Source organism: Stomoxys calcitrans, chromosome 3 (assembly GCF_963082655.1).
Source record: "Stomoxys calcitrans chromosome 3, idStoCalc2.1, whole genome shotgun sequence".
Classification (NCBI taxonomy): Eukaryota; Metazoa; Arthropoda; class Insecta; order Diptera; family Muscidae; genus Stomoxys; species Stomoxys calcitrans.
The window spans coordinates 175,855,448-175,883,165 of NC_081554.1; the positions used below are offsets into that span (position 1 = coordinate 175,855,448).

Consider the following 27,718-nt stretch of genomic DNA (forward strand, 5'->3'; position numbering starts at 1 on the left):
CCACACCGCACACGGAATTGGTGTTTACAATATTTACCCTAGTCCAAAGTTAAATATTTGACAATAGTCTGGCTATGCAGGCGGCAATGATGATTCGTCTCCAAAATGGCCTTTGCCGTTTGTGTAGGGCTTAGCATGGACGTAATAGTTCTCTTCTTCTTTTGTTTATGTAACTAATGAAGTAAAAGTTCTAATAACCATCTTCGTCATTCTCATCTCCTTGACAATGAGCTCCGAGAACCCAATGATGAAAGAGTTAATAATCAACCATTGTCAATATTTGTAGATCTTTAGAATGCATGCAAGACCTACCTTTTTTTGTTCGAATGTTTTCTTTAGAATTTTTTTTATGGTTGATAAATTTTTAGAGGTTTTGTAAAAAAGTGTGCTAAGAAAGGTGACTAAAGAGAGAGAAACGAAGATCGAGGAAAATTCATTCAAAGTTGACCATATACTGAATGGAAATTTCACACATACCTTATAATAATGACGGCAGTTTTGTATACCTCTTTGGCTCTTTGTCATAGTCGGTCAAAGTTATTATTTGTCTTTCGTGTATAGATGCTAATGGTTGAACAAATAAACGAATAAATATTTATTATTCTTTTCCACATAAGAAGATCAAGAGTTGTTTAAGTTTAAAAAGAGGAAGGTAGAGGAACAAAATGTAGGAAACAGGAAGATAGGCCTCAAAACCGTTATATCCGATCCCTCTATTTCTTATAGAACACCATTGAAAGTCGTTTCTTTCTTATAGATGATCGGCAAAGGTCATTTCTCTTTAACAAACGGCTGTTACTACATTGTAATTTGCCCTGGTTTTCAATAAGTCAATCAATATCCCCTCCATTCTATTCGTTTCAAATTTCAAATCGATTATCTCTCATATGATAGGAAATTTAATACCATGTATGGCTCCTGCAGGGTCAGCTCACATGCCAATGGCCATAGGCTACCATGTTAACAAAGACACCAACCATCATCACCCTGGCCAGCGTACCTATTTGTACATGGCCTGCAAAGCAAATCAATGTTAAGCGCCACTGAAGCATGTTCAACTTCTCCATTGGATCCATTGAAGGTGGCGAGTTAACACGCGAATTGCATGCAAGGCATTTGAAGTCTTTTGTTGGTCGCTACCCTACAACACAATATGGCCAAATAACTTAGGCCATTGGGCCGCCTACATAAACTGCCGTTTCAAATTAAAATTCCATAAAATTGTTATTTATCATGTTTCCTTATGAGCAAATTTTTTTATACATACCTAGCTTCTATGTAGATCTCGTTTATTTATTCACATTTTGTTGTTGTGTTCCCTCATTTGTTTGTGGTACTCCTTCTGAATGTTTTTGTTAATTTGTCATAATATGCCTCCAACGTTTACCTCATTGTTGTCGCTTAACAGAAGGATTATGCTGTTTATGAGCTGCCAGACGAAATTGCGGCATAAATAGTTTGTGACTCATAAGATTAGCATAAGAACTGAACATAGAAGGAATTGTATGGAAAAACCTCCACAATATTTTGAATGAATTTTTACATAACAATCAACCGAAAGATTTATGAAGGATATCTCAGAGGCTTATATCAAATTTAATGATGTGTTTATGTTAGGGAAATTTAACATATGAATGGAGCATTAAGGCCTAGTGTAAAAACGAATTTGGGAGTTTTGGCCACGAAAATTTACTTAAAAAAATATTTGCAATCAAAATTTACCAACGAAAATTTTGCCTCGAAAATTTAGTTAGTGAATTTTCAATGTGAAAATTTATTTTGAAAACAATTAGAAAAAATTTCGTTACTACATGTTCACTGCGAAAATTTCGTTAGTAAATTTTCACTATGAAAATTTCTGCTGAGAAAATTTCGTTAGTAAATTTTCCAACGAAATTCTTCCAGCGATATTTCGTTAATAAAAATCCACTACAAAAATTCGTTGTAAAATTTTCGCTGTGAAAATTTTGCAATTTCCAATTTGAAATTTTGTTAGCAAATTTTCGCTGCGTATCTTTTTTTTAAATTCCTTCTTAAAAAATTTCGTTAGTAAATTATCCAACGAAATTATTTTCGCATCGTTCATATGTTTTCTTTGAATATTTCTTTGGCGAATTTTCGCTGATAATTTCGTTATTGAATTTTCGCTGCGACAATTTCTTTACTATTTTTTGCTTGCGAAAATTTGGTAAATTTTTAATGCGATAAATTATTACTTCAAAAATTTTTAATTACTTTTTTCTGATGTTAATGCTTTCCATTCCATAACTATTTTTCCGCAAAAATCCTATTGTTAAATTTTTTGTTGCGAAAATTTCGTTGGTGAATTTTTTGTGAACACTTCGTTAAAGAATTTTTACTGGAAAATTTTGTTGGTAGTTTGTTACTGCGAAAATTTCATTATTAATTTTTTACTTTGAAATGTTTATTGCAAAGCTTTTGTTAATAAATTTTCACCTTAAAAATTTTGTTGGCAAATTTTCACGACGAAAATTGCATTCATAAATTTAAACTGCGATATTTTTATTTGTAAAAATTTTGTTAACTCAAATTCCTACGAAAAATTTCGTTCGTTAATTTTATATTCAAAAATTTCGTTTGTAAACTTTATTGATAAATTTTTAGTGCAAATATTTAGTTTGTATCTTTTTGATGAGGATATTTTGTCGATTAATTTTCACTACGAAATTTTTGTTAGTGGATTCTCTCATTCTGAAATAATTTTGTACTTTTCACTGTTAAAATTTTGTTAGCAAATTACCAACGCGTAGATTTCGTTCAAAAGTTTTTCTGTGAAATTTCGTTAGTGGATTTTTACAGTAAATATTCATTATAAAATTTTCATTATAAAAATTTGTTAGAATGTTTTCATTACGAAACTTCAGTTGGTAAATTTTTATCATTTATCATTTCGTTGATAAATTTTTTATCATTATTTCGAAAATTGGTTTGAAAATGATCACTTCAAAGATTTGTTTTAAAATTTTCACTTCGAAAATTTGTTTAAAAATTTTCACTTTGAAAAATTTTATTTATTTGTTTGAAATTTTTCGCGGCGAATATTTGTTCGTTTATTTTCCTCTGCACAAATTTCGTTAGTAATTTTCGCTGTGACCATTTTTTTCAGAAATTTTTACTCCAAAAATTTCTTTGGTGTATTTTTCGTTGCTAAATTTATACTGTAAATATTTTGAATAAATTTTTCACTGTGAAAATTTTGTTAGAAAATTTGTACACCAGAAAATGTACTTGGTAAATTTTCACTGTGAATAGTTTGTTAGTACATTTTCGCTGAGAAAATTTCATTAGTGAATTTTCACTATGAAACTTTCGTTGGTGAATTTGCACTGCGAAAGTATCGTTAAAAATTTTTGACTGCAAACATTTTGTTGGTAAATTTCTACTGTGAATAAATGTTCGTAAATTTTCATTCCGAAGATTTCATTAGTTAACATTTCTTAAGTAAGTTTCGTTGGCTAAATTTTTCTGTGGAACTTTTGTTAGTAAATTTTTACAGCAGAAAATGTTATAACTAAATTTTGAATCTGAATAATTTCGCAGACAAAATTTCGTAGTGAATTTTTACCAAAAAAGTTCGTTGGTTAATTTTCACTGCGAAAATATCGTTGCTTAGTTTTGACTGCAAACATTTTATAAGTAAATTTGAACTGTGAAAATATTGATCGCAAATTTTCATAGCGAATATTTGGTTGGTAAATTTTCAGGCAAAAATTTCGTAAGTAAATTTTCTTAAATTTCGTCAAATAACATATCTTAAGTAAATTTTGTTGGTTAAATTTCATAAAACAATTGCCACTGCGAAAACATAATTTTTATATTTTCGTTGCGACATTCAGTTTGTAAATTTTCAATGCGAGAATTTCGTTAGTTAATTTTGCTGCGAAAATTTCGTTGGTGAAGCTTTACTGCGATAATGTCGTTAATAAATTTTGGCTGCGAAGTTTTGGTTTTAAAGTTTCGTTGGAAAATTTCGTGTGAAACATTTCGTTAGTAAATTTTCGTGCGAAATTTTTTTGCAAATTTTCGCGATGAAATTTTTTTTTTGCAAATTTTCGCAGTGTAAATTGTGTTGCAAAATTTTTTTAACGAAGAATTGTAAATTTTTTCTTCATACTCTTTTTGCTGGTTGGAGATCAGCTTGAGGCAATTTTCTCTAGTTTTTTATAAGTAGGGGTCCTGGTACCTTGGATGCCTGGGACCTCGGTTACAGTCGTACTATAACCGTGAAGGTCCTTAAGTGGCAATTGCTGATTCTATCTAAAAAGAAGTAAAAAGCCCTCTCAATTTCCAGGTAAGCTGCCCTGACATCTCACCGATCTGCCTCTCTTCACCGATCTGCTTTTGAATTCTTATTGAAGTTATCTGATGTCGATCTCTCTTACCATCTGGTGGCTGATCAAATTGTAGATGAGAGTGGGACTGGCACCAGGTAACTTTCAGCAAATTGGGGGAAAACAATAGACAGTATGATGGGTCTAAAATAGTCCGCCTTGGTGTGGTTTAGATTTTCTGCCCTGGGGACTTAACCACCCTGACCTATAGAAACATATGCACCTTGCTCTATAAATTACATCCATGGCAGAATTATTTCAAAGAATTCCTGCATCCTCTGATCCGGCCGATATAAACGTCATGAAAGTCTTAACATGTTTCCGACGACATTAACCGCAGAGTCGTATCCCTGGTAATGCCCTATTGTGTTCGCCAATTTTTTTTTTTTTGGCTGCCTGGAAAATGTCTCTCCCACAAAAGTTCCACTGTCTTTTGGTTACTCTCCATGAAAATCCCACCCTCCTTCGAGGTCGCACTTCCCTTTGCTCTCCTCGTCCCATGTAGAGAACTGCACTTGGCTCCACAGTATCCGTCCCCAGCCCTCTATCCTGTTCACCCTCATTGCCTGAGTACCGTCAGTTCTGATGTCCACCATGACTGGTTGGCTTTATGCGGCGTTACTTTTTCTGAACACCATTTCGGAAAGGCTCCATTTAAGCACTCCATGACTAAATACCAGCTTAGGTAATTGTTCACCTCTATCAATTTATGGCTAACCATTTTTAATTGTTCATTGCCAAAATCCTTCTATGGTCCATTTTCCATTTACCTAATCTTACTAATTGCATAACAATATGACTTGACCCCATCCCACCACCACCACCGCCAATACCACGATTCCCAAATTTGTTGGCATAAATTCATCCATGGGAATAGAGACACCATTCACCCATGCCAGACACATTATGATAAATCACCTCTCCATAGTTAGGAACTAGTGGAATGGCCAACGTGTGTATTACAAATTCAAATGTTGTTACAAATACATAATTCTGAGGCCTTAAAGCCAAAAGCAAAATAACACAATTCCAACAAGTTACATTTTTCACCAATGTCTATGGCCATATCGGTTTGCTTATCTCAAACCCATGTTGGGCTTATCGTAAATATATCGTTTGGCAAAGATAAAATTCGAAATAAATTCACAACAGGCAGGCCAACATTATTTTCACTTAAATGGCTGCGGTAAAGACAAAGGGGCTGCTGCGCAGTGATGCAATGAAATAAGTCCTCGTCAGTTTTAATGGTCTGATTTATAGGAGCTGAGGATCAGAGATGCCAGGAATTTTGTAGGGAATATGGTAACCTTGTATATTAGGTGTAGAGTGATGAGAAAAACTATTTCAATGGAGGTATGGAAATATTTTTTTTGAAATTTTTAAAAAAACTTTTTTGAATTTTGGAAAATTTCGTTTAAAATTTTTGACAAATTTAGTTTTTGTTAAAACATTTTTATTTTTTTTTTTTCAAAAATTAAGCTTTATGAAATTTTCTCTTAAACAAGTTTACGAAAATATTTATTCAGTATGGAATTTTGCGGTTTTTTATAAACATTACATTTTAAAAAATTAAAAAAAAAAATAATAATATACCAAAAACCACATTTCATTTCACTACAGAGACCAAGATTTCATGAAAATTTCTTAAAAATTAGATTTTCTTGTTTTCTTCATTTGTTTTTGGTATTTTATTGCCGGGTCATGTGAATTAGATCATATTGAGCTGTATGACCAATCGGATGTTACACACAAAGAGAGATTGTTAAATGAGTTTTGAGGATAAGAAATTGCCAGATTTTTTAGACAAATCAGTACACAGATAATATGAATTTTGGAAAATTTCGTTTAAAATTTTTCACAAATTTAGTTTTTGTTAAAACATTTTTAATTTTTTTTTTCAAAAATTAAGCTTTATGAAATTTTCTCTTAAACAAGTTTACGAAAATATTTATTCGGTATGGAATTTTGCGGTTTTTTATAAACATTACATTTTAAAAAATTAAAAAAAAATAATAATATACCAAAAACCACATTTCATTTCACTACAGAGACCAAGATTTCATGAAAATTTCTTAAAAATTAGATTTTCTTGTTTTCTTCATTTGTTTTTGGCATTTTACAGACAGGTCATGCGAATCAATTCATATAATCGCGTATTATAGTCGCTCTGAATGACCAATCGAATGTTACACACAAAGAAGAGATTGTTAAATGAGTTTTGAGGATAAGAAATTGACAGATTTTTTAGACAAATCAGTACACAGATACCACACCACTGGTGAACGCGTTCAATTTTTGGTAGGATAATCATTTTCAACATCATTGTGGATCATATCCGTCCGTCTGATTTCTGTTGATCTTATGTAGGTAAGATCATTGCACAACTGTAAGGCGAAATCTTCGTAACTACTAAGTTTTACTGCGAGGCAAGTTTTTCTGATTGCTTTGAAGGAATAGTGATCAGAAAAGCTTGCCTTCGTTCGCGCCTTCATTCATTTAAATTGAAATTTTATAAAATTTAAAAAGTTTTAGTTCTGAAGAAAAGCAAATACCAGATTTTTTTTCAAACAAATCAGAACACAAATACCACACCACTGGTGAACGCGTTTCAATTATTGGTTAGATTATCCTTTTCAACACCATCATACCGTTTGTTCATATGTAGGTAAGATCATTGCACAACGGTTATGTGAAATCTTCTTAACTACTAAGTTCTAGTGGAATGTCAATGTAGGCAAGTTTTTCTGATCAGTCTGAAGGAATGATGATCAGAAAAACTTGCCTTCGTTCGTGCCTTTATTCATTATAATTTAGATTTTATAAAAATAAAAAAAAATTGTTTTTTTAAAACAGTTTGAGTTTTTAAAAAATGCAAATGCCAGATTTTTTCAAACAAATCAGTACACAAATACCACACCACTGGTGAACGCGTTTCAATTATTGGTTAGATAATCGTTTTCAATACCATCATGGATCATATCCGTCCGGCTGACTGGCCTACCGTTTGTTCTTATGTTGTTAAGATCATAGCACAACGGTAACGTGAAATCTTCTTGAAAACTAAGTTCTAGAGCGATGTCAACGTTGGCAAGTTTTTCTGATCACTCTGAAGGAATGATGATCGTGTCTTCATTCATTTTAATCTAGACTTTATAAAAATTAAAAAAAAAATTTTGTTGAAAAAGTTTGAGTTTCGAAGATAAGCAAATACCAGATCTTTTTCAGACAAATCAGAACACAAATACCACACCACTGGTGGACGCGTTTCAATTATTGGTTAGATAATCCTTTTCAACACCATCGTACCGTTTGTTCTTATATAGGTAAGATCATAGTACAACTGTAAAGTGAAATCTTCTTAACTACTAAGTTCTTGTTCGATGTCAACAAAGGCAAGTTTTTGTGATCAGTCTGAAGTGATGTTGATCAGAAAAACTTACCTTTGTTAACATCGCACTAGAACTAAGTAGTTAAAAAGATTTCACATCATCGTTGTACAATGATCTTACCTACATAAGAACAAACAGTGTGACGTGAACGGTAGGACAGTCAGGCAGATGGATATGATCCACGATGGTGTTAAAAATGAATATCTTACCAATAATTTAAACGCGTCCACCAGTGGTGTGGTATCTGTTTCCTGATTTATGTGAACAAGTTGGGAAATTTCTTATCTTAAAAGCTCAAGTTTAGTCAATAACCATTTTTATACCCTCCCCCATAGGACGGGGGTAATGTAATTTCATCATTCCGTTTACAAAACCTCGAATTATTCGTCTAATACCCGATAAAGTATATATATTCTTGATCGTCATGACGTTTTGAGTCGATCTAGCCATGTCCATCCATCCGTCAGTCTGGTGAAAATACGATAACTTTCGAAGAAGTAAAGCTAGACGGAAACCACAGTAGCGTAGAGGTTAGCATGTCCGCCTATGACGCTGAACCCCTGGGTTCGAAACCTGTAGAGACCATCAGAAAAAATTTTCATCGGTGGTTTTCCCCTCCTAATGCTGGCATCATTTGTGAGGTACTATGCCATGTAAAACTTCTCTCCAAAGAGGTGTCGCACTACGGCACGCCGTTCGGACTCGGCTATAAAAAGGAGGCCACTTATCATTGAGCTTAAACTTGGATCGGACTGCACTAATTGATATGTGAAAAGGTTGCCCCTGTTCCTTAGTGGAGTGTTCATGGGCAAAATTTGCATTTGCAAAGCTAGGCGCTTGAAATTTTGCACAAATACTTTTAATTAGAGTATTACGGTTGAGTTTGTAAATGGGCCAAATCGGTCCATGTTTTGATATAGCTGCCATACAAACCGACCTTGAGTCTTGACTTCTTGAGCTTCTCGAGGGCGCAATTCTTATCCGATTTGGCTGAAATCTTGCTAGAAGTGTTTTGTTATGACTTCCAATAACTGTGCTAAGTATGGTCCAAATCAGTCCATAACTTTATATAGCTGCCTTGTAAACCGATCTTCCGATTAGACTTTCTGAGCTTCTAGAGGGCGCAATTCTTATCTATTTTAGCTGAAATTTTGCACGTATTGTTTCAATATGGCTTCCAACAACTGTGCCAAGTATGGTCTGAATCAGTCCATATTCTGAAAAAGCTTCCATATAAACCGATCTCACGATTAGACTTATTCAGCATCTAGAGGGCGCAAGTGTTATCGAAATTGGTTGAAATTATGCATATGTCGTTTTGGTATGACTTCGAACAATTGTGCTAAGTATGGTCTAAATCAGTCCATATCCTAATATAGCTGTCATATAAACCGATCTCACCATTAGACTTCTTGAGACTCTTGTGGGCGCAATTATTATTCAATTTGCCTCAAATTTTCGAGGTGATATTTTTCTATGACTTGTACGGCATGACACGTACGGTAATATCGGTCAATAACTTTATATAGCTCATATATATTTGAAAAGTAATTCAAAGAACTTGACAAATGCGATCAATGGTGGAGGGTTTATAAGATTCGTCTCGACCGAACTTAGCACGCTTTTATCTGTTTTTATACCCCCACCATAAGATATGGGTATACTAATCTAGTCATTGTAACTCCTCGAAATATTGATCTAGGATCCCATAAAGTATATATATATATATATATATATATTTGATCGTCTCGACATTCTGAGTCGAAATAGCCATGTCCATCCGTCTGTCGAAATCACGATAGGGGTCGAACGCGTAAAGCCAGGCGCTTGAAATTTTGCACAGATACTTTATATTGATGTAAGTCGTTGGGAATTGCAAATGAGCCATATCGGTTCAGATTTGGCTTGGAAGCCACCATTTTTGTCCGATTTGGCTAAAATTTTGAATGTGGTGTTTTGTTATGACTCCTAAAAACTGTGCCAAGTACGTTGCAAATCGGTCTATAAACTGATATAGCTCCCATATAAACCGATCTCCCGATTTGACTTCTTGATCCCCTGGAAGCCGCAATTTTTGGCTGAAATTTTGCACATAATGTTCCGTTATGACTTCAAACAACTGTGCTAAATACGATCTAAATCGGTGAAGAACCTGATATTGCTCCCATATAAACCGATCTCCCGATTTGATTTCTTGAGCCCTTGGAGGCCTCAATTTTTGTCCTATTTGGCTGAATGTTCCGTTATGACTTCCAACAACTGTGTTAAATACGGGCCAAATCAGTCAAGAACATGATTTAGCTCCCATATAAAGCGATCTCCCGATTTGATTTTGTGAGCCCTTACGAGCCGCGATTTTTATCCGATTTTGCTGCAATTTTGCAAATAGTGTTCTGTTATGATTCTCAACAACTGCGCAAAATGCGATTCAATTCGGTCTATAGCCAGATATATCTCCCATATTTAAGCAGAATTCATGGTGATGGGTTACCAAAATTCGGCCGAGAAGAGCTACGAACTTACTTTTTTAAAAAAATTTGGTTTTAATGAAATTTTTGGTATTTTTTTTTAAGTTAGGGTGGCAACCCTATTTATGACAAGTGCTCTATGCATGTAGTTTGAAGACAGCTTAATTTAAAGTTTAGGTAAAATTCGATTTTTTTGAGAATTTTTTTTTATTGGTGTGATGGCAACCCTATTTATGAGTGGCGAAAAATCACCTTTGTAACAAATTTAATTCTAATGAAATTTTCATTTCAATTTTATACAACAGTTTTTTTTAGATTTTTTTTATTTGGAAGATGGCAACCCTGTTAATTTCTAGTACTAAATGCCCCTCAATTTGGACTTTGAAATTTCTTGGATTTAAAAGGAGATACCATAAACATAGCTCGGGATAAGCTTTGTGATAGAAACACACAAACAAAAAATAACTAAAATTAGAGTGGACTTAAAGCGGACCCATGACTCCGCTCAGTCTTGGCATCAAAGACAGACAGCCTGCCATATGGAAATTCACTGCAGCAAACTGTGCATCCATTTGTCTGTCTGTCGCCAATCTCTATGGCCTAACTTTAATGGAAGCATTAGTGCACCTTTAGGTGTTGTTGCTCTTTGCGTGTGTGTGACAGAAAGAAGTTAAAAAAAAAACTTCATTTGCTGCAAATTGAAGCTAAAATCAAGATTGACGACTAGCACGAGTGCAATTAAAATTATTTGCATGCTAACTGTCACATTTGACAGTTAGTGGCTTAGTTTAACTAATTTATAACATTATTTTTAACTAATAGAGCAAGTGTTGATGAGGATGGGAAGGCAAAATCATGCCCAAATGAATTCACATAAAACCAGGAGAAACACTGATAGACGGACGTGCCAGCAGACAAACTCGAAGATACACTAAACCATGCTATATGCCTCTTTAGCGGCGGCACAGACCTGAAATTTATGTAAATAATGTTGACCATAATTATCTCGAAATTAAGTTGTAAAATTGTTATACATTTCCTAGTGAATCGCATATTTTTAAAGTTTTTTTTTTTATTTCATTACAGCCTTACGTCTCTTGAATAGAGACAGTGATTCGCATATGCAGGGTGTTAAAGCTGGCGGTGGTTTATTTCCTCAGCTCTTTAATGTGGCCACTCGTGCCTCCATTACAGTCAATGCCACCTGTGGTCAAAGTGGCCGTGAGGAATATTGCAAATTGGTGGATGCCTATCCACACAAGAAATGGGCCACTCAATGTGGCATCTGCAATGCCCATTCCTCGGATGTGGCCAAACATAGACCCATCGAATCGGTGATATCACACACAAATATGCATGACCAGTGGTGGCAATCACCTACGCTGCAATATGGAAGAAATTTTGAATATGTCACCATAACCATGGATTTGAAGCAGGTGAGTGAGAAGAAAAAGTCGAAATTTTATAAAAGAGTAAAAATAAAATCCCAAAAATCCAAAAAAAGAAATTGTGAAAAAATATTTTTTAGAAATAAAATTTTAACCAAATTTTCCTTAAAATCACAATTTTCAACAGTTTCAATGGAATTAAAATATAAGCAATATTTTAATTCTATAATAAAATTTTTTAACGTTTTATTTTTGGGGAAAAATTTTTTACTTTAGAAAATTTGACCCAAAATTTTTTTTTATTTGTTATTGCGATTTAGGCATAAATTATTACAATTAGTAGTTGGAATTGCATCTAACTTAGTCCGATGGGGTTTTTTGTTTCTATTTCGAATAGAAAGCAAAATTTTTATTCTTTTGCCCTTTAATATATTAGGCAAAATGTGGTGTGCAAAATACATTGGACAAACTACAGTGATGGCGAGTTCAGGCTTACCAAGGGCCTCATCAGACTGTTTTGTCATTAAAAGTTTTAGATTTTTGGGAGTGTTGCTGTTTTTTTTTTGATGAGATCTTGGCTGTTATCGCCTATTTTTGGGTTCCTCTAAGAAAAGTAAGTAGTTGGACCACATTATTTTTTAGTGACGAAACACTCTGATGAGGCCCTAGGAGATGAGGGGCTGAGTAGATGTTAGCTGTTGGCGTTTGGTTTTTTCCTTGGTTTTATCCACGACTGTAATACAGGGTAGTATAACTTAGTGCATTTGTTTGTAACACCCAGAAGGAAAGGGATAGACCCATTGATAAGTATATCGATGGACTCAAAATCACTTTCTGATTCCATTAAGCTTTGTCCGTCTGTTTGTTTGTTCGTCTGTCTGTCCATGTAAATTTGTGTACAAAAAAAATTTATTGCAAAAAAGTGCTCACTTGTTAACCGATTTTCTCGAAAATTGGCAAGAAAGATTTTCTTATGACTCTTAATATTACTGGTGAATTTCATAGAAATTGGTTCAGATTTAGATATCGCCCGATTTTCACCCCAGGAGCCACTACAATCGCATATATTGACTAATCTTGCCAACATTTTGTACATCGCTTTCCTTGACGACTACCACAATATCTGAGAAGTTTGGTCGACATCGGTTGAGATTTCCTTATAGCTCCCTTAAATATGTTCGTCAGATTTTGGTTAATTTGCAATAATGTTGTCATTTGTCACTATGGTTGACAGTTTGAACATATTTGCTAGAAATTTGAAAACATTCTCCGAATTCCATCAAAAGTAGATCAGAATTGGATATAGCTCCTACATTATACTTATAGGGGAGGTTTAGGGTATTATACAGTCGGCACCACCCGACTTTTGCCTTTCCTTACTGGTTTTTTGCTGCGATCAGTATTGCAGACATCGGTCGCATATACGGCTACTGTCATGTCGCAAAGTTTCAGAGAATCGGTGAGAACACACTCCCTGGTCACCTGCCTTCTGACCGTATATTCTCCCTGTAACTTTTTCTCTGATCCGGTTGTAGAAGGGTGGGTATTCCCTTGGTTACAGAGACCCAAATTCTTGGAAAAATTTAACCCAAAAGTTACTCATCTTTGTTGTTCGTATCTATGCTCTACCATAGGTCTTGGTGTGTGTTAGTGACTCCTCCAACTATAAGGTCGAACCACTTGGCCTCGCACCATCTGACCAAGGCCCAGACCGTGTCTGATGGTAGGGTTGTCTTCATCTACAGTAGGTACATGGAAGCTATGATCAGTAAGAGTTTGCTTCATCTTTCTTGGGCCACTACCGCTAAGTCATCATCGCTGTTACGAGAAATTTGAGTTAGGTTTAGATATTCACGATTCGATATAGCTTTTGATGTAGCCTTCTGATCGTCGTAAAAATCTTAGACGATCGTCGAAGGTCTTGGGCCCATAAAAGCCATTTTTTGTCCGATTTCACTGAAATTTTGGGACAGTGAGTTATGTTAGGCCCCTCGACATCCTTGGTTAGTTTGGCTCGGATCGGGCCAGATTTGGATATAGCTGTCATATAAACCGATCTCCTGATGTAATGTTTTAGGCCAATAAAAGGCACATTTATTGTCCGATTTAGCTGAAATTTGGGACAGTGGGTTGTGTTAAGCCCCTCGATATCTTTGTTCAATTTGACCAAGATCGGTTCAGGTTAAGATATAGCTGCCATATAGACCGATCTCTCAATTTAAAGTCTTGGGCCCATAAAAGGCGCATTTATTGTCCGATTTCTCAGAAACTTGGTATAGCGAGTTGTGTTAGGCTCCTCGCAATACCTCTTCAATACGCCACATATACTGATCTCCCGATTTAAGGCTTTAGGCCAATGAGTTAGGTCATTCGACATTCGTACCGGGTGTGGTCAAAATTGGGCTATATTTGGATATACTTGGCCTATATACCGATCTCCCTACTTAAGTTCTTGGGACAATATAAGCACCTTAATTACTCTATTTCGGTGAAATCTGACACAGTGGACTGTATTAAGCTCTTCGACATTCGTGTTCAATATGATTAAGGTTCGGTCTATATTTGGATATAGCTGCTATGGGTTAATAAATGATTAATTATTCATCGTATTAAGACGAGAGTTGGTTAATATATATCGGAGGTGGTGGGTATTCAAAATTCGACCCGACTGAACTTAATGCCTTTTTCCTTGTTTCAATTTTTTTGAGAACATTTTTGTTAACTTTTAATTTTTTTTAACATTTTTTACTTTTTTTTTAAATCTAAATTTTTTGAGAAAAATTTGGTTACTTATAAAAATAAGAATGTGGTCAAAATTCGATTTCATAGAAGGTTTTATTAAATTTAGTTAAAAATTATTTATTGTAGAAAATTTTTCCAGCTTTTAAGTTTTTGAGGATCTTTTTTAAATTTTACTATGGAAAAAATTGTTACCATTTTTTTCTATTAAGAATTATGTCAGAATTTCATTACTTCACAAATCTTTTTCTAAAAAATATAATTACATTTTTTTAAATTATTTTTTCATAATTCTATTTGTATAAAAAAGTTGGTCAAAACTATGTTTCCATAGAAAATTTGATAAAAATTATATTTTTGTAGGAAATTTTTGTAAATATTTTTATTTTGACGCAATTTTTTTCGTTTTTCTTATAAGAAATTTGCGAATTGCAAATTTGCCCATAAAAATCCCATTAAGAAACAGGGGCAAAAGTTTTTATACGGCTTCTATTCATATTACCTCACAAATGTCGCAACTGTTGAAAAAATTGGTGTTTCTGAAATTCTCGCCGTAATCGAACCCAAGCGTTCATCGTCATATGCGGACATGCCAACCTCTGCGCTACGGTGGCCTCCAAGAAAGTTGACCAAATACATTTCCTTTTTTTTTTAAACCCATCAAAGCCGAAATAATTCAATTAAGCTTTTCAGCGCTACATGCTTCATATGGACACAGATATTCATCCCAAATCAGCGATCAAATGATCAAGACAGCATTTACATCAGAGCTTAGCTACTGTCAATTGTACTGGGTTAGAGAAACCAGTAGCCAAGTCAAACCAATTTTTGCTTACATACCAAAACACAGCAACATTTCGCCAAATACAGACATTCCGAGGGATGGACGGACACCACCTTTTTCTAAGCTAACTACCCTCTCTATCAAAACTATGGCAATAAAGTCATGCTGTGATGTTTGCCCCATGTTGTAAGCTTGACTTGAATGTTTGCAACTTCAATTCGAGCAATTACTATATCACGACATGAAGGTGCTACAGTAAATTTACTTTTATACGATTTTCTTGCCATACTTAGGCTACCGAAATGTCGGAGCATAAAAATAAATTTACATAAAATTCAATTTGGATTTGTGACAATTTGATAAGATTTGCCGATGCAAACACATCATTAAAATTCACCACAAATTTGGACATGGGAAATTGAGGTAGTCAACAAGGCATAGACATGAGTGGGGACCTGTTTCACAGTGTCAGGTTAAAATGTTGGTCATAGCCAGGCATCTAAGCAGTGATTTGTATTTGGGGGTGTAGACAAAAGGAGGCCTTAAAAATCAAGAAAAATTTTCTTGTGTTGTCATACGTTATAATTCCATAGAACGGGTTTTTTAAAAGGTAATTTTTTAAAAAATAATTTTAAAAATATAATTTCTAAACAATAACTTTTAAAATATTATATATTTTTTTTTAAAAATAAGCTTTAAAAAAACATTAAAAAAAAATTATTAAATATTTATTTTAAAAATATATTTTTTTTTTAAATAATTTATATAAAATATTTTTTTAAAAATAATTTATAAAAAATAATTACTAAAACATAATTTTTAAAAAATAATTTTTGAAAGTAATTAAAAAAGGCTTTAAAAGTAATTTTGAAAAAATAATTTTAAAGATATAATTTTTAAACAATAATTTAAAAAAAGAAACAATTTTTAGAAAATTTTTCTTAAAATTATTTTTAAAAAAAAGTGCCAATGAAACAGTCATCGCAGCCGAATCGAGAGATGAGGGCATCGGAATGACAGCAGATGTTAGCGATGGCTTTGCTTAGCTCACAAGCAGACCGAGAAAGCGATCCGGAGCACGACGAAGGAGACAGAGGAGTATGTACCGGCAGTGTAATCGGGCAAAAGTGCAGGATGCTGGAAGGGATAGAACTAACATTCCAGGTACTTCTACGGAAGCTGGAAAAAGAATCAGATCTCCGGAAGAGCACAACACTGCTAAAATACTGAAGAAGAAGAAAGAGAACTCCCCGCTTTCAAGTACTCTGGGAAAACCAGGCCAGCCATCCCCCAATGGAGACTGCAGACTGTGTCCTGCGGAGGGAGACAAAGTCGGAACAGAAACGAAGGAAGCGCTCACGGCCCCTGAGTCTTCATGGAGGACTGCGACTTCCAAAAGGCCACAGCCATCATGGAAGGGGAAGATGGTCGCTGAGAATGGTAAGCAGCCGCCCTCTTACCCCAGAGTGGCAAGGAAGCACAACAGAGATGAGCTGACTTATGCAGTCATCAATATCGGCTGTGCATCCGGTAGGATTCCACCAGATCATCGGTCCCAAGTGGAGGATCTGGTTAACGATCGGATTTTTGAACATGTGTGGAGCTCTGTAGAGGGTGCACCCATACATATGATGAGCTGCGAGTTTAGAGGGGACATCTTTCCGCTGCGTTTTGCCTCGGCGGAATGTATTGATACCGTCAAACAGCTCGTCAGAGGTATTCACGCTTCCTGGGAGGGGGCAAAGCTCGACCTTGTGAGAAAGGTGGATATCCCCCAGCTCACAAAGGCTACGGTCTTCATTAACGGATAAGGCAGTAAATTTGCGACGAAACGCATGTTGGGATTCTTGGGCAAGCAAAACCAAGGTTTGGTCGCAGAGAAGTGGGAGGTCTTCCACAGGGAATAGAAGGAGGAAATAACTCTCTATGAGGTTGGCATTGATCAAGTCTCCGTGAAGAGTTTGGCTTAGACTAAATGCATGGCGCACTACGGGAGCAAAGCTGTCTTTTTCAAGATTGGGAAGACTAGGATAGGCTGAAATTTTCATTCTGCGACACCAGGCCGTGCTGTGGCAGGTGACTCAACAGCGCCCAACAAACAGGGGGCCAACAATGAGACAATCACGCCATCTCTCAATATTGGAAAGACTAGGAGAAGCAATGATCTTAATACTAAAATATCAATAAAAATACTTTATAGTTTTTAGAGCGTACAACAAGCTGATTACTGGCTTAGGTATATGTCCGTAGTGGCATGGGGCGGATTAATATCTGCACCCTCTTTTCAATCTAACCTAACCTAAAAACAATTTTTATAAAATATTTTTTTAAAAGTTTTTGATATAAAATATTTGTTTAAAAATAATTTTTAAAAAATAATTGTTAAAAATAAGTTTTTAAAAAAGTTTTATAAAATAATTTTTAAAAAATTAGTTGTTAAAAAATAACTTTTGAAAAGTTATTTGCAAAAAAAATTATAAAAAAATATTTGCAAAAAAAAAAAAATACAAAATAATTTTGTAAAAAATTTTTTAAAAATTATTTTAAAAAATAATTTTTAAAAAATAATTTAAAAAAAAGTACTTATTAAAACAAAATTTTTACAAATAATTTTTAAAAATTAAATTTTAAAAAATATATTTTAAAAAATCATTTTTAAAAATATTTTTAAAAAATAAATTTTATAAAATAATTCCAAAAAAAATTTAAAAAAATAATCTTAAAAAAATTATTATTAAGATTAATTATAAGAAATAAAAAGTAAAAAAATTATTTACAAAAAAAAAATAAATTTGAAGACATAATTTTTAAAAATTAATTTTAAGATGTTATTTTTAAAAATAATTTTTTTTAATTATTTTTTAAGAATTATGTTTTAATAATTACTTTTTATATTTTTTTTAAAAAAATTATTTTTAAATATAATATAAAAATTAAATAATAAAAAAATTAAAAAAAGTTTTGAAAAATAATTTTTAAAAAATAATATATAAAAATAATATTCAAAAATATTTTTAAATATAAATAAAAAAAAATAAAAATAAAATACCAATTTTTGTTCTTTTTTTATATAAAACAAATTTTCATTTAATTTTAATTAATAAATTTTTGTTTATTTTTTTTTTTGTACAATGAAATATAATATTTTCAATACGCATATTGGTTTTTTCGCCATCATCCCTCGCATTTGCTTAAAATATTTAAAAATATATTCCAATTTTTTTTATTTTTTATTTTAAACAAAAAATCATTTAATTATAATCAAAAAAATAAATTTTTTTATATATTTTGTACATAAAAAATTTTCCCAATTTCCATTTTTTTATTAATTCTGATATTAAACTAAAATACATTTAATTTTAATTAATAATAAATTTCTTAATATATTAAGTACATATAAAAACTTTCGTAAGAGTTTTTTGCCATCATCCTTCGTATTTTTTCTTTATTACCTCTCGAAAATATAACAGAAAAACACCTTTTTCATAAAGTTTTATTTTCTTGCCAAGATTTATTCCGTGATGTTAGGCAAGTCTCAAGACGCACGTCAATTTTGTTTATTTGAAGCTCCCCAACACCTTACAAACACACAAGGCGTGAGATCAGTGCAACGATGCCAAGAGGCACAGGCCTCTAAAATGTGTTGAAGCGAAAGCAGGGAACCTGCTCAAGTACCCAAACAGGCGTAAACACATGGTCTTCAATGATCTTCCACCACCACCATAATCAATCCGAGAATCCAATCAAAACATTTTTCATTTACAATAAAATGCTGGAAAAGCGTTGAATAACCGCAGACACCAATTCAAAGTGTGTTTTTTTTTCGTTTCCAATCCACTTGAGGCCCCCAATTTCTTGGCAGGGCTGATGATATTTATTAATGTGCCACATTGGTTGTTGATATTGGTGCTTTTGTTTTTGTTGTTGTGATGGAAGATGTTATGATTATAATTGTTGCTGTTGCTGATTGCAATATGACATACAACACACACTTCATTTTTTAACAGTTTATTAAAGTTGGGGAGGTGAAGGTATTGTAACAACTTTCAGTTGTTCACAATTTCTCAGTTGTTTTCGGTTAATAAGATTTTATGGTGTGTGGGTGGTAATTCAATTGACGTGTGATCGATACTAGGGCAGATATTTGCCAATTGCTGATGAACAATGTTGTCATGACATTTTAAGTGTATCAAGATCTGTCCGCCCGTCCGTCTATCTTTCGAGATCACAATAACATTCGCACAAGATTAACCTGATGCCTCGAAAAATTAACGCTTGGGTTTTATTGCTGCAGGTTAGCTGGTATTGTCAAAGGGCCTAATCATTCGATGTTTTGGTATAGCTCCGATATGAACCAATCTCCCGATTTAACTTTCTGAGACAAAAATTTTGTACATTGTTGTTTACAATGACATTCAACATCGATGATTGCTATACTTCTAACTAGCCGCACCGGTTGAGCTACCACTCTTAACCTTTTATTTGAGCCCTATATTGCCATGGTTGTTGTCGTTGTAGAAGTTTGTTGTATTCTATCTTTCGTCTGCTTGTTCTGTTGAATGTCCAAATCCATGAACTCGGCGCCTAAAATGGCGTGCGTCCAGAAGGATCTGGGTCTGAGTCGAGTGGGTCTGGCTGGGCAGTTAAACAGGTGACGTGTATCGTGTGGTCCCTGGTCACAATCGGGACATACATCATGCACGTCGGTATCAATCCTTGCTCTGTAGGAGTTGATTCGGCTGCATCTGCCGGAACATAATTGACCCAAAACTACTCTGGTTTGCCGATCGTTCGGAAAGGATCCGCATCTGCTACCGTGTCTGCATGAATGTTGTCTAGACCCGCTTGATATGCCGCTTGATGGAGGTTCTTTCTTGTAGCGTTGAAACTCATGCTGTAGATCTACCTTAAGGCTTCTGGGCGGTGGATATCTATCCACAAGATGATGATTTGGATGGTCTCTGTGATAACAGCAGACGAGAGACCACGCTGGCGTTGCATAACATATCACAGACCGGCCAAATGCTTTGAACGTGGTCAACAAGGTTTCTTTGTCAGCACCCCACGTGCTGCCGACAAGTGACTTGAGGACCTTGATTCTACTTTTGACTTTATCGCAAATTGCAGTGGCATGTAGGGAGAACGTGTAAGAGCTGTTAAATGTGACGCCAAGTTTTTGGGATACTGGATGGATGAAATCATTTCTCCATCGACCATCACTGTCAGCTCAGTATTCACCTCACGTGTGTTTGTAGTGAACAATGTGGCTGAAGATTTGGTGGCAGATATCTTGCAGTGAAATATGAGGCAAGTTCGTTGCGGTTGACGTTCAACCTATCGCAGATATCATCAATGGTTGGGAGGGCCTGATGGCATGATTGTTCAATCGTCCGCATATGATACGATCTCTATGCCGTCCAACTTCTTATCCCTTAATCCCACAAATGACTGGCGATGACGCAAATAATTCGTGACCCATCGTTTCAAGCCTGGCTGGTGGGTCGTGTTGGCGATGTCCTTAAATAGTTTGGCATGGCTGACCGTGTCGAATGCCTTCGATAGGTTCAGTGCCATGAAGATCCTCCTATCCATTCGTAACCTCGCTAACGTTAAATTGCCATGGTCGTTTGGGGGAGTTTTGGGTGGAGACATTTTTCTCCGAATGTGGATATCAAATTCCTGCTCTATTGTCAACTAACTTTATTTTGAGTTCTATACTGCCATGGTCTGTAAATATGAACGGTTTGGGAGCATTTCATTTATTTCTTTCTGTTTTACTCTACGGCGCTTCGACTTCTTGTCCCTAAACTCTACAAATGACTGGCGACCACACAGATAATTCGCGACAGGCCTGGCTGGAGGGACGTGTTGGTGATGTCCACAAATAGTTTGGCATGGCTGACCGTGTCGAATGCCTTCGATAGGTCCAGTGACGCGATAAGTTCAGGACCGTCCTATCACATGGCACATGGCCTGAACCCATGACAAATGTGGCATGCAAAGCAGTTTTTGTGCTATGCAGTCTTCGAAATCCCTGCTGATGCTCGGCGAATGGAAATTTTCCCAAAGACACTCGTGAGGAATAATGACTCAAGCGTCGTTGCAACTGGTGAGAGAAGGGAGATCTGTCTGTGCGACTCTACCAATCTCTGGTCCTGTCCAGGCTTCTGTTGCGGGATCACTCTGCCCATTTTCCAGACATCGAAAACTATAACAGTGTTCAGAGACAGGTTGAGGACAGTAGGATGGTACACAACTCCAGAGATTCCGTCGGGGCCCAACCCCTTAAATGATTTGGTGCCACTGATGACATTCATAACTTCGCCCACCCTTAATTGCCATGGTCGTTTTGGGGGAGTTTTGGCTGGAGACATTTCGCTCCGAATGTGGATATCGAATTCCTGCTCTACTTTCAACTAACTTAATTTTGAGATCTATATTGTCATGGTCTGTAAATATGAACGGTTTTGGGATATTTTGTGGGTGAAGTGGTTACCTAGACACTTGGCTTTAACTATAACTTTATAATGTAAACATAAGGTTAGGTTAGGTTAGAGTGGCAGTCTATTTTCTTCTTAACAGATTCACTTAGACAATTTTAATTTATTGGCATACCACAGTAGCGATAGAGCCGGCCTCTAGTTGGAATCGAACTCAGGATTCCCGCACTGGTAATCCGAGCACGATACCAACTCGGCTACTGGGGCGACCTTAATAAAAGTAAATATAAGGTACGTGCTCTACTCTGAAATACTTTTTACATGAGCCCCATGTTACCATGATGGTTAAATAAGTTCTGTTCGGGGACGTCTTGGGGTGGAGTGCAACCCCAGAGACTTTGTTCCGAAAGTGAGTGTGAATTTCATGCTCTACTCCCAAATAGCTTTCATTTGAGTCCCATATTGTCATGGTTGGAATATGTCCGATTCGGGAAAAGTGGGGCCATCCCACCCTCAAGGTATGCTCCTTCAGACATTTCGCATCAAATGTGGATATCAACTGATCCCAATAATTGGACTTAATTTTCTATTCCATATTCGTAATTGACTACCAAATACTTTTCATTTAAGTTCCATATTGACATGAACGTCCTCAAGTAAAAGTGTGCTAAGTTCGGCCGGGCCGAAACTTAGGAACCCACAACCATGGATTCTGCTAAATATTTATGCTATAGAAATTTAGTTGAAGGACACAATTTTATTCTACATACCAAATTGTCAAACCAGCAAAAATAAAAGCTTCTAGGAACCGAACAAGGATGATCGAGAAACCGAGTTACATGGGAGCTATATCAGACAGCTATATAGACCGATTTGGACCGTACTTGGCACAGTTGTTGGGAGTTGTAACAGAACACCGCATGCCAACTTCTGCTAAATCGGACAAAAATTGCGGCTTGTAAGGACTCAATAAGCCAAAGATCGGTTTATATGGGAGCTATATCTAAATCGGAACCGATATGGCCCATTTGCAATCGCCAACGGCCTACATCAATATTAAGTATCTGTGCAAAATTTCAAGCTGCTTGCTTTACTCGTTCGACCTCTATCGGATTTCGACAGACGGGCGAGCGGACATGGCTAGATCGACTCAGAACGTCTAGGCGACCAAGAATATACATTTTTATGGGGTCTTAGACGAAAACAGAATGACTAGATAAGTATACCCCCATGCTATGGTTGGGGATATTAAAATGGTATGACAGCCATGTAACAACTCTTCCCCAAAAGAGGTGTCACATTGGGGCACGCCGTTTGCACTTGGCTATAAAAAGGAGGCCCTTATCATTGAGCTTTAACTTGAATCGGACTCATTGATATGTGAGAAGTTTGTCCCTGTTCCCTAATTCATGGGCAAATTTTCATAGGGTGCCCGAGAGAGACGCTGAATGCCATTTTCGACCTTTGACCTTTGAACATGACTATTGGATGAATAGCAAAGATACTGAGGGTGTCAGGTACCCAGGACTCCTCAATCATTATATGATTTTCTGTTCTCTAGCGGAATGGAGATACGGCGTGGTGGCATGTTATACGCGACGCGACTGATTATATATCAGGGGAGCCCTCCCTTGTTGACGGGTTAGATGTCGAAAAGTGATCTCTGAGCTGAAAGAGCCCCCCTTGACGGGACCCTCTGTACACGCCGATGAGTCTTCATTGAATTTCTGGGAAGTAAGGGGCCCCATAAAATTTTGGACGGAAGCAGCGTATTATAGGTGGAGGTAATAGCAATCCTGATGGCACTGGAGACGATGTGATTTGTGGCATTTTTCTCTTCTGCCGCAGGAAGGGGAATTCGGCTTGGTGGCATACTATATGCGGCGTTAGTGATTATATACCTGAAAAGCCCTTCCTAATTGACCGGTTGGATGTCATTTTCCCCAGAAGGGACCTCTGGGATGGAAATCTGGCAACTCTAGCCTTTGATGGCCATTGGTTAATTGAACATGCTGTCCAACAACATTTATTTGTTTATTTTTCCCCATTTCCCACATCGACAAACATTTGCATATCTGTTAAGGAAATGCTATCAATTGATATTGGGGGGAGATTAGAAAAACACAGATAATGTTTGGAAAGAAAAAAAAAATAAATACAAGGATTGTCTAGAGCAGATGGTAAAAATCCCAAAAAAGAAAATATTTTCTCCTAATTTTAATCGCTTTAAGGCAATTGCAGGGAGTGTATAGTCTTTGGAGTTATTAAAAGAATTTGAAAAAGCCACCCATAAGACCAAAGAGAAAAACGTCAACAATTTGCCCTCATAAATTTGTAAAGAAATTACTCATTTTCACCCACGAAAAATTATGAAGTGGCCCAAAACGCACAGCCACAGCCAGTCAAGTCGGCAAGTCATCCAATTGAAGCTATTTTCTCTTGCTAGTTGTTGAGATGAGATTTTCTTTGTGCTTTAGCCTAAGGAAATTTTCAACATTAGACGAATTTGGCCCAAAAATAGTTTAGCTCCCCACCCTCCCATGAGCCATAAAAATAAATAAAGTAAAACAAGTAAAAGCGTGCTAAGTTCGGCCGGGCCGAATCTTATATACCCTCCACCATGGATCGCATATGTCGAGTTCTTTTCCCGGCATCTCTTCTTAGTAAAAACAAGATATGGTCCGGTTCGGACCACAATTAAATTATATGTTGGAGACCTGTGTAAAATTTCAGCCAATTCGCATAAGAATTGCGCCCATTGGGGCTCACAAAGTAAAATAGAGAGAACGATTTATATGGGATCTGTATCAGGCTATAGACCGATTCAGACCATAATATACACGTTTGTTGATGGTCATGAGAGGATCCATCGTACAAAATTTCAGGCATATCGGATAATAATTGCGACCTCTAGGGGTCAAGAAGTCAAGATCCCAGATCGGTTTATATGGCAGCTATATCAGGTTATGAACCGATTTGAACCTTATTTGACACAGTTGTTGAAAGTAAAAATAAAATACGTCATGGAAAATTTCAGCCAAATCGGATAGGAATTGCGCCCTGTAGAAGCTCAAGAAGTCAAATCCCCAGATCTGTTTATATGACAGCTATATCAGGTTATGGACCGATTTCAACCATACTTGGCACAGTTGTTGGATATCATTACAGAATACTACGTGTCATAATTCATTCAAATTCGATAAGAATTGCGCCCTCTAGAGGCTCAAGAAGTCAAGACCTAAGATCGGTTTATATGACAGCTATATAAGATTATAGACCGATTTGAACCATACTTGGCGCAGTTGTTGGATATCATAACAAAACACGTCGTGCAAAATTTCATTCCAATCGGATAAGAATTGTGCCCTCTAGAGGCTCAAGAAGTCAAGACCCAAGATCGGTTTATATGGCAGCTATATCGGGTTATGGACCGATTTAAACCATACTTGGCACAAATGTTGGATATCATAACAAAACACGTCGTGCAAAATTTCATACCAATCGGATAAGAATTGCGCACTCTAGAGGCTCAAGAAGTCAAGACCCCAGAGCGGTTTATATGGCAGCTATATCAGGGTATAGACCGATTTGAATCATACTTGGCACAGTTGTTGGATATCATAACAAAACACGTCGTGCAAATTTTTATTTCAATCGGATAAGAATTGCGGACTCTAGAGGCTCAAGAAGTCAAGACCCCAGATCGGTTTATATGGCAGCTATATCAGGTTATGGACCGATTTGAATCATACTCGGCACTGTTGTTGGATATCATAACAAAACACGTCGTGCAAAATTTCATTCCAATCGGATAAGAATTGCGGACTCTAGAGGCTCAAGAAGTCAAGACCCCAGATCGGTTTATATGGCAGCTATGCCAAGTTATAAACCGATTTGTACCATACTTGGCACAGTTGTTGGATATCATAACAAAACACGTCATGCAAAATTTTATTCCAATCGGATAAGAATTGCGCACTCTAGAGGCTCAAGAAGTCAAGACCCAAGATCGGTTTATATGGCAGCTATATCAGGTTACAGACCGATTTGAATTATACTTGGCACAGTTATTGGATATCATAACAAAACACGTCGTGCAAAATTTCATTCCAATCGGATAAGAATTGCGCACTCTAAAGGCTCAAGAAGTCAAGACCCAAGATCGGTTTATATGGCAGCTATATCAGGTTATGTACCGATTTGAACCATACTTGGCACAGTTGTAGGATATCATAACAAAACTCGTCGTGCAAAATTTCATCCCAATCGGATAAGAATTGCGCACTCTAGAGGCTCAAGAAGTCGAGACCCAAGATCGGTTTATATGGCAGCTATATCAAAACATGGACCGATATGGCCCATTTACAATACCAACCGACCTACACTAATAAGAAGTATTTGTGCAAAATTTCAAGCGGCTAGCTTTACTCCTTCGGAAGTTAGCGTGCTTTCGACAGACAGACGGACGGACGGACGGACGGACGGACGGACGGACGGACGGACAGACGGACGGACATGGCTAGATCGACATAAAATTTCACGACGATCAAGAATATATATACTTTATGGGGTCTCAGATGAATATTTCGAGTAGTTACAATCAGAATGACGAAATTAGTATACCCCCCATCTTATGGTGGAGGGTATAAAAATCAAATCAAGTGAACACCCATTGCATTGCGGAGAATGTTGCGCACCAGGCGTAAAATTTTGTTTTAACTACAAATGCAATGCAAAAAATGCCGGCCGGCCGGTAGAAAAATAGAGGAAAAACTCAAAGCAACCTCGAAATGTGGCATGGCAGGGTGGCTGCCTCTATGATAGCCATAGCTGACGACGCTTCAGTCGTTTGCTGTTGTTTTGTTTTGACAAAACATGTGCTTGAAGGCGCACACATGTTTTTTTACGTTGTGCGTTTTTTTTTTGCAAAGCGACGCGTTTTTTGTCGTCGCGCCACGTCTGCTGTTATTCACTGATGATTGCTTGCTGAGGCTTGGTGATGCAGCTCACGGGTGTTATAGTTGCAGTGTTGGTGGAATGGTGTTGTCAAGTTGCTGTTGCTATTGGGGTTTTGTAGTGCAGAGTTGTTGTTTTTTTTTGTTGCATTTTTGACACTTGAGTTAACATGTTGACAGTCCAACAGACACATAGGCGGACAGACTTACGCATTTTATCATATAACGCATAAATTCGCTTGCAGCGTATTATATGATAAAACAATTTAAAGACTGACTTGAGCTGCAGATGATGGAGTGCGAATTAAGTCCAGTGTCAATATTTAATTAACTAATGTGTTACACTTTATGGATTATGGGATAATAAGAGTTTGACAACAAAAAAAAAAGCACAGGAAAAATTGGTGTAGTAATTGGGATAAGGTACAATTTTAAAACATTTTTAAAACTATAACAAAAATAAGTAAGAGCGTGCTAAGTTCAACTGGGCCGAATCTTATATACCCTCCACCATGAATCGCATTTGTCGAGTTCTTTTCCCGTTATCCCTTTTTAGGCAAACAAAGGAAAAAAGAAAAGAATTGCTATACTATTGGAGATATATCAAGCTATGGTCCGATTCGACCTTTAGGGGCTCAAAAATTAAAATAGGAAAATCGGTTTATAAGGGAGCTGTATTAGGCTATATACTGCTTCTGATCATATTTGACGGGATTGTTGAAAGTCATAAGAGAAGATGTTGTATAAAATGTCAGCCAAATCGGATAAGAACCTCTAGAGGCTCAAGAGGTCAAGAGGCCCTCTAGAGGCTCAAGAGGTCAAGATCTAGATCCGTTTATATGGCAGCTATATCAGGTTATGGTCCGATTTGACTTATACTAAGCACAGTTTTTGGAAGTCATAACAACACACATCATGTAAAATTTCAGCCAAATCGGATAACAATTGCGCTCTCTAGTGTCTCAAGAAGTGAAGATCCCAGATCGGTTTATATGGCAGCTATATTAGGTTATGGGCCGATTTGAACCATACTGAGCACAGTTGTTGGAAATCATAACAAATCATTTCATGGAAAATTTCTGTGAAATCGGATAAAAATTGCGCCCTCTAGAGGCTCAAGAAGTCAAGATTCAAAATCGGTTTATATGACAGCTATATCAGGTTCATAACTGATGTGAACCATACATAGCACAGTTGTTGGAA

General features: G+C 36.1%; 1 protein-coding gene across 1 annotated transcript in view; it reads left to right on the top strand.

Moving 5' to 3' along the window:
• Positions 1 to 27,718, top strand: part of LOC106092356 (laminin subunit alpha-1) — a 146,362-nt gene that overhangs the window by 76,551 nt on the left and 42,093 nt on the right. The window contains exon 2 of the mRNA XM_059365705.1: positions 11,296 to 11,645. Coding sequence (XP_059221688.1) covers positions 11,296 to 11,645 — 350 coding nt within the window. The remainder of the gene's footprint in view (positions 1 to 11,295; positions 11,646 to 27,718) is intronic.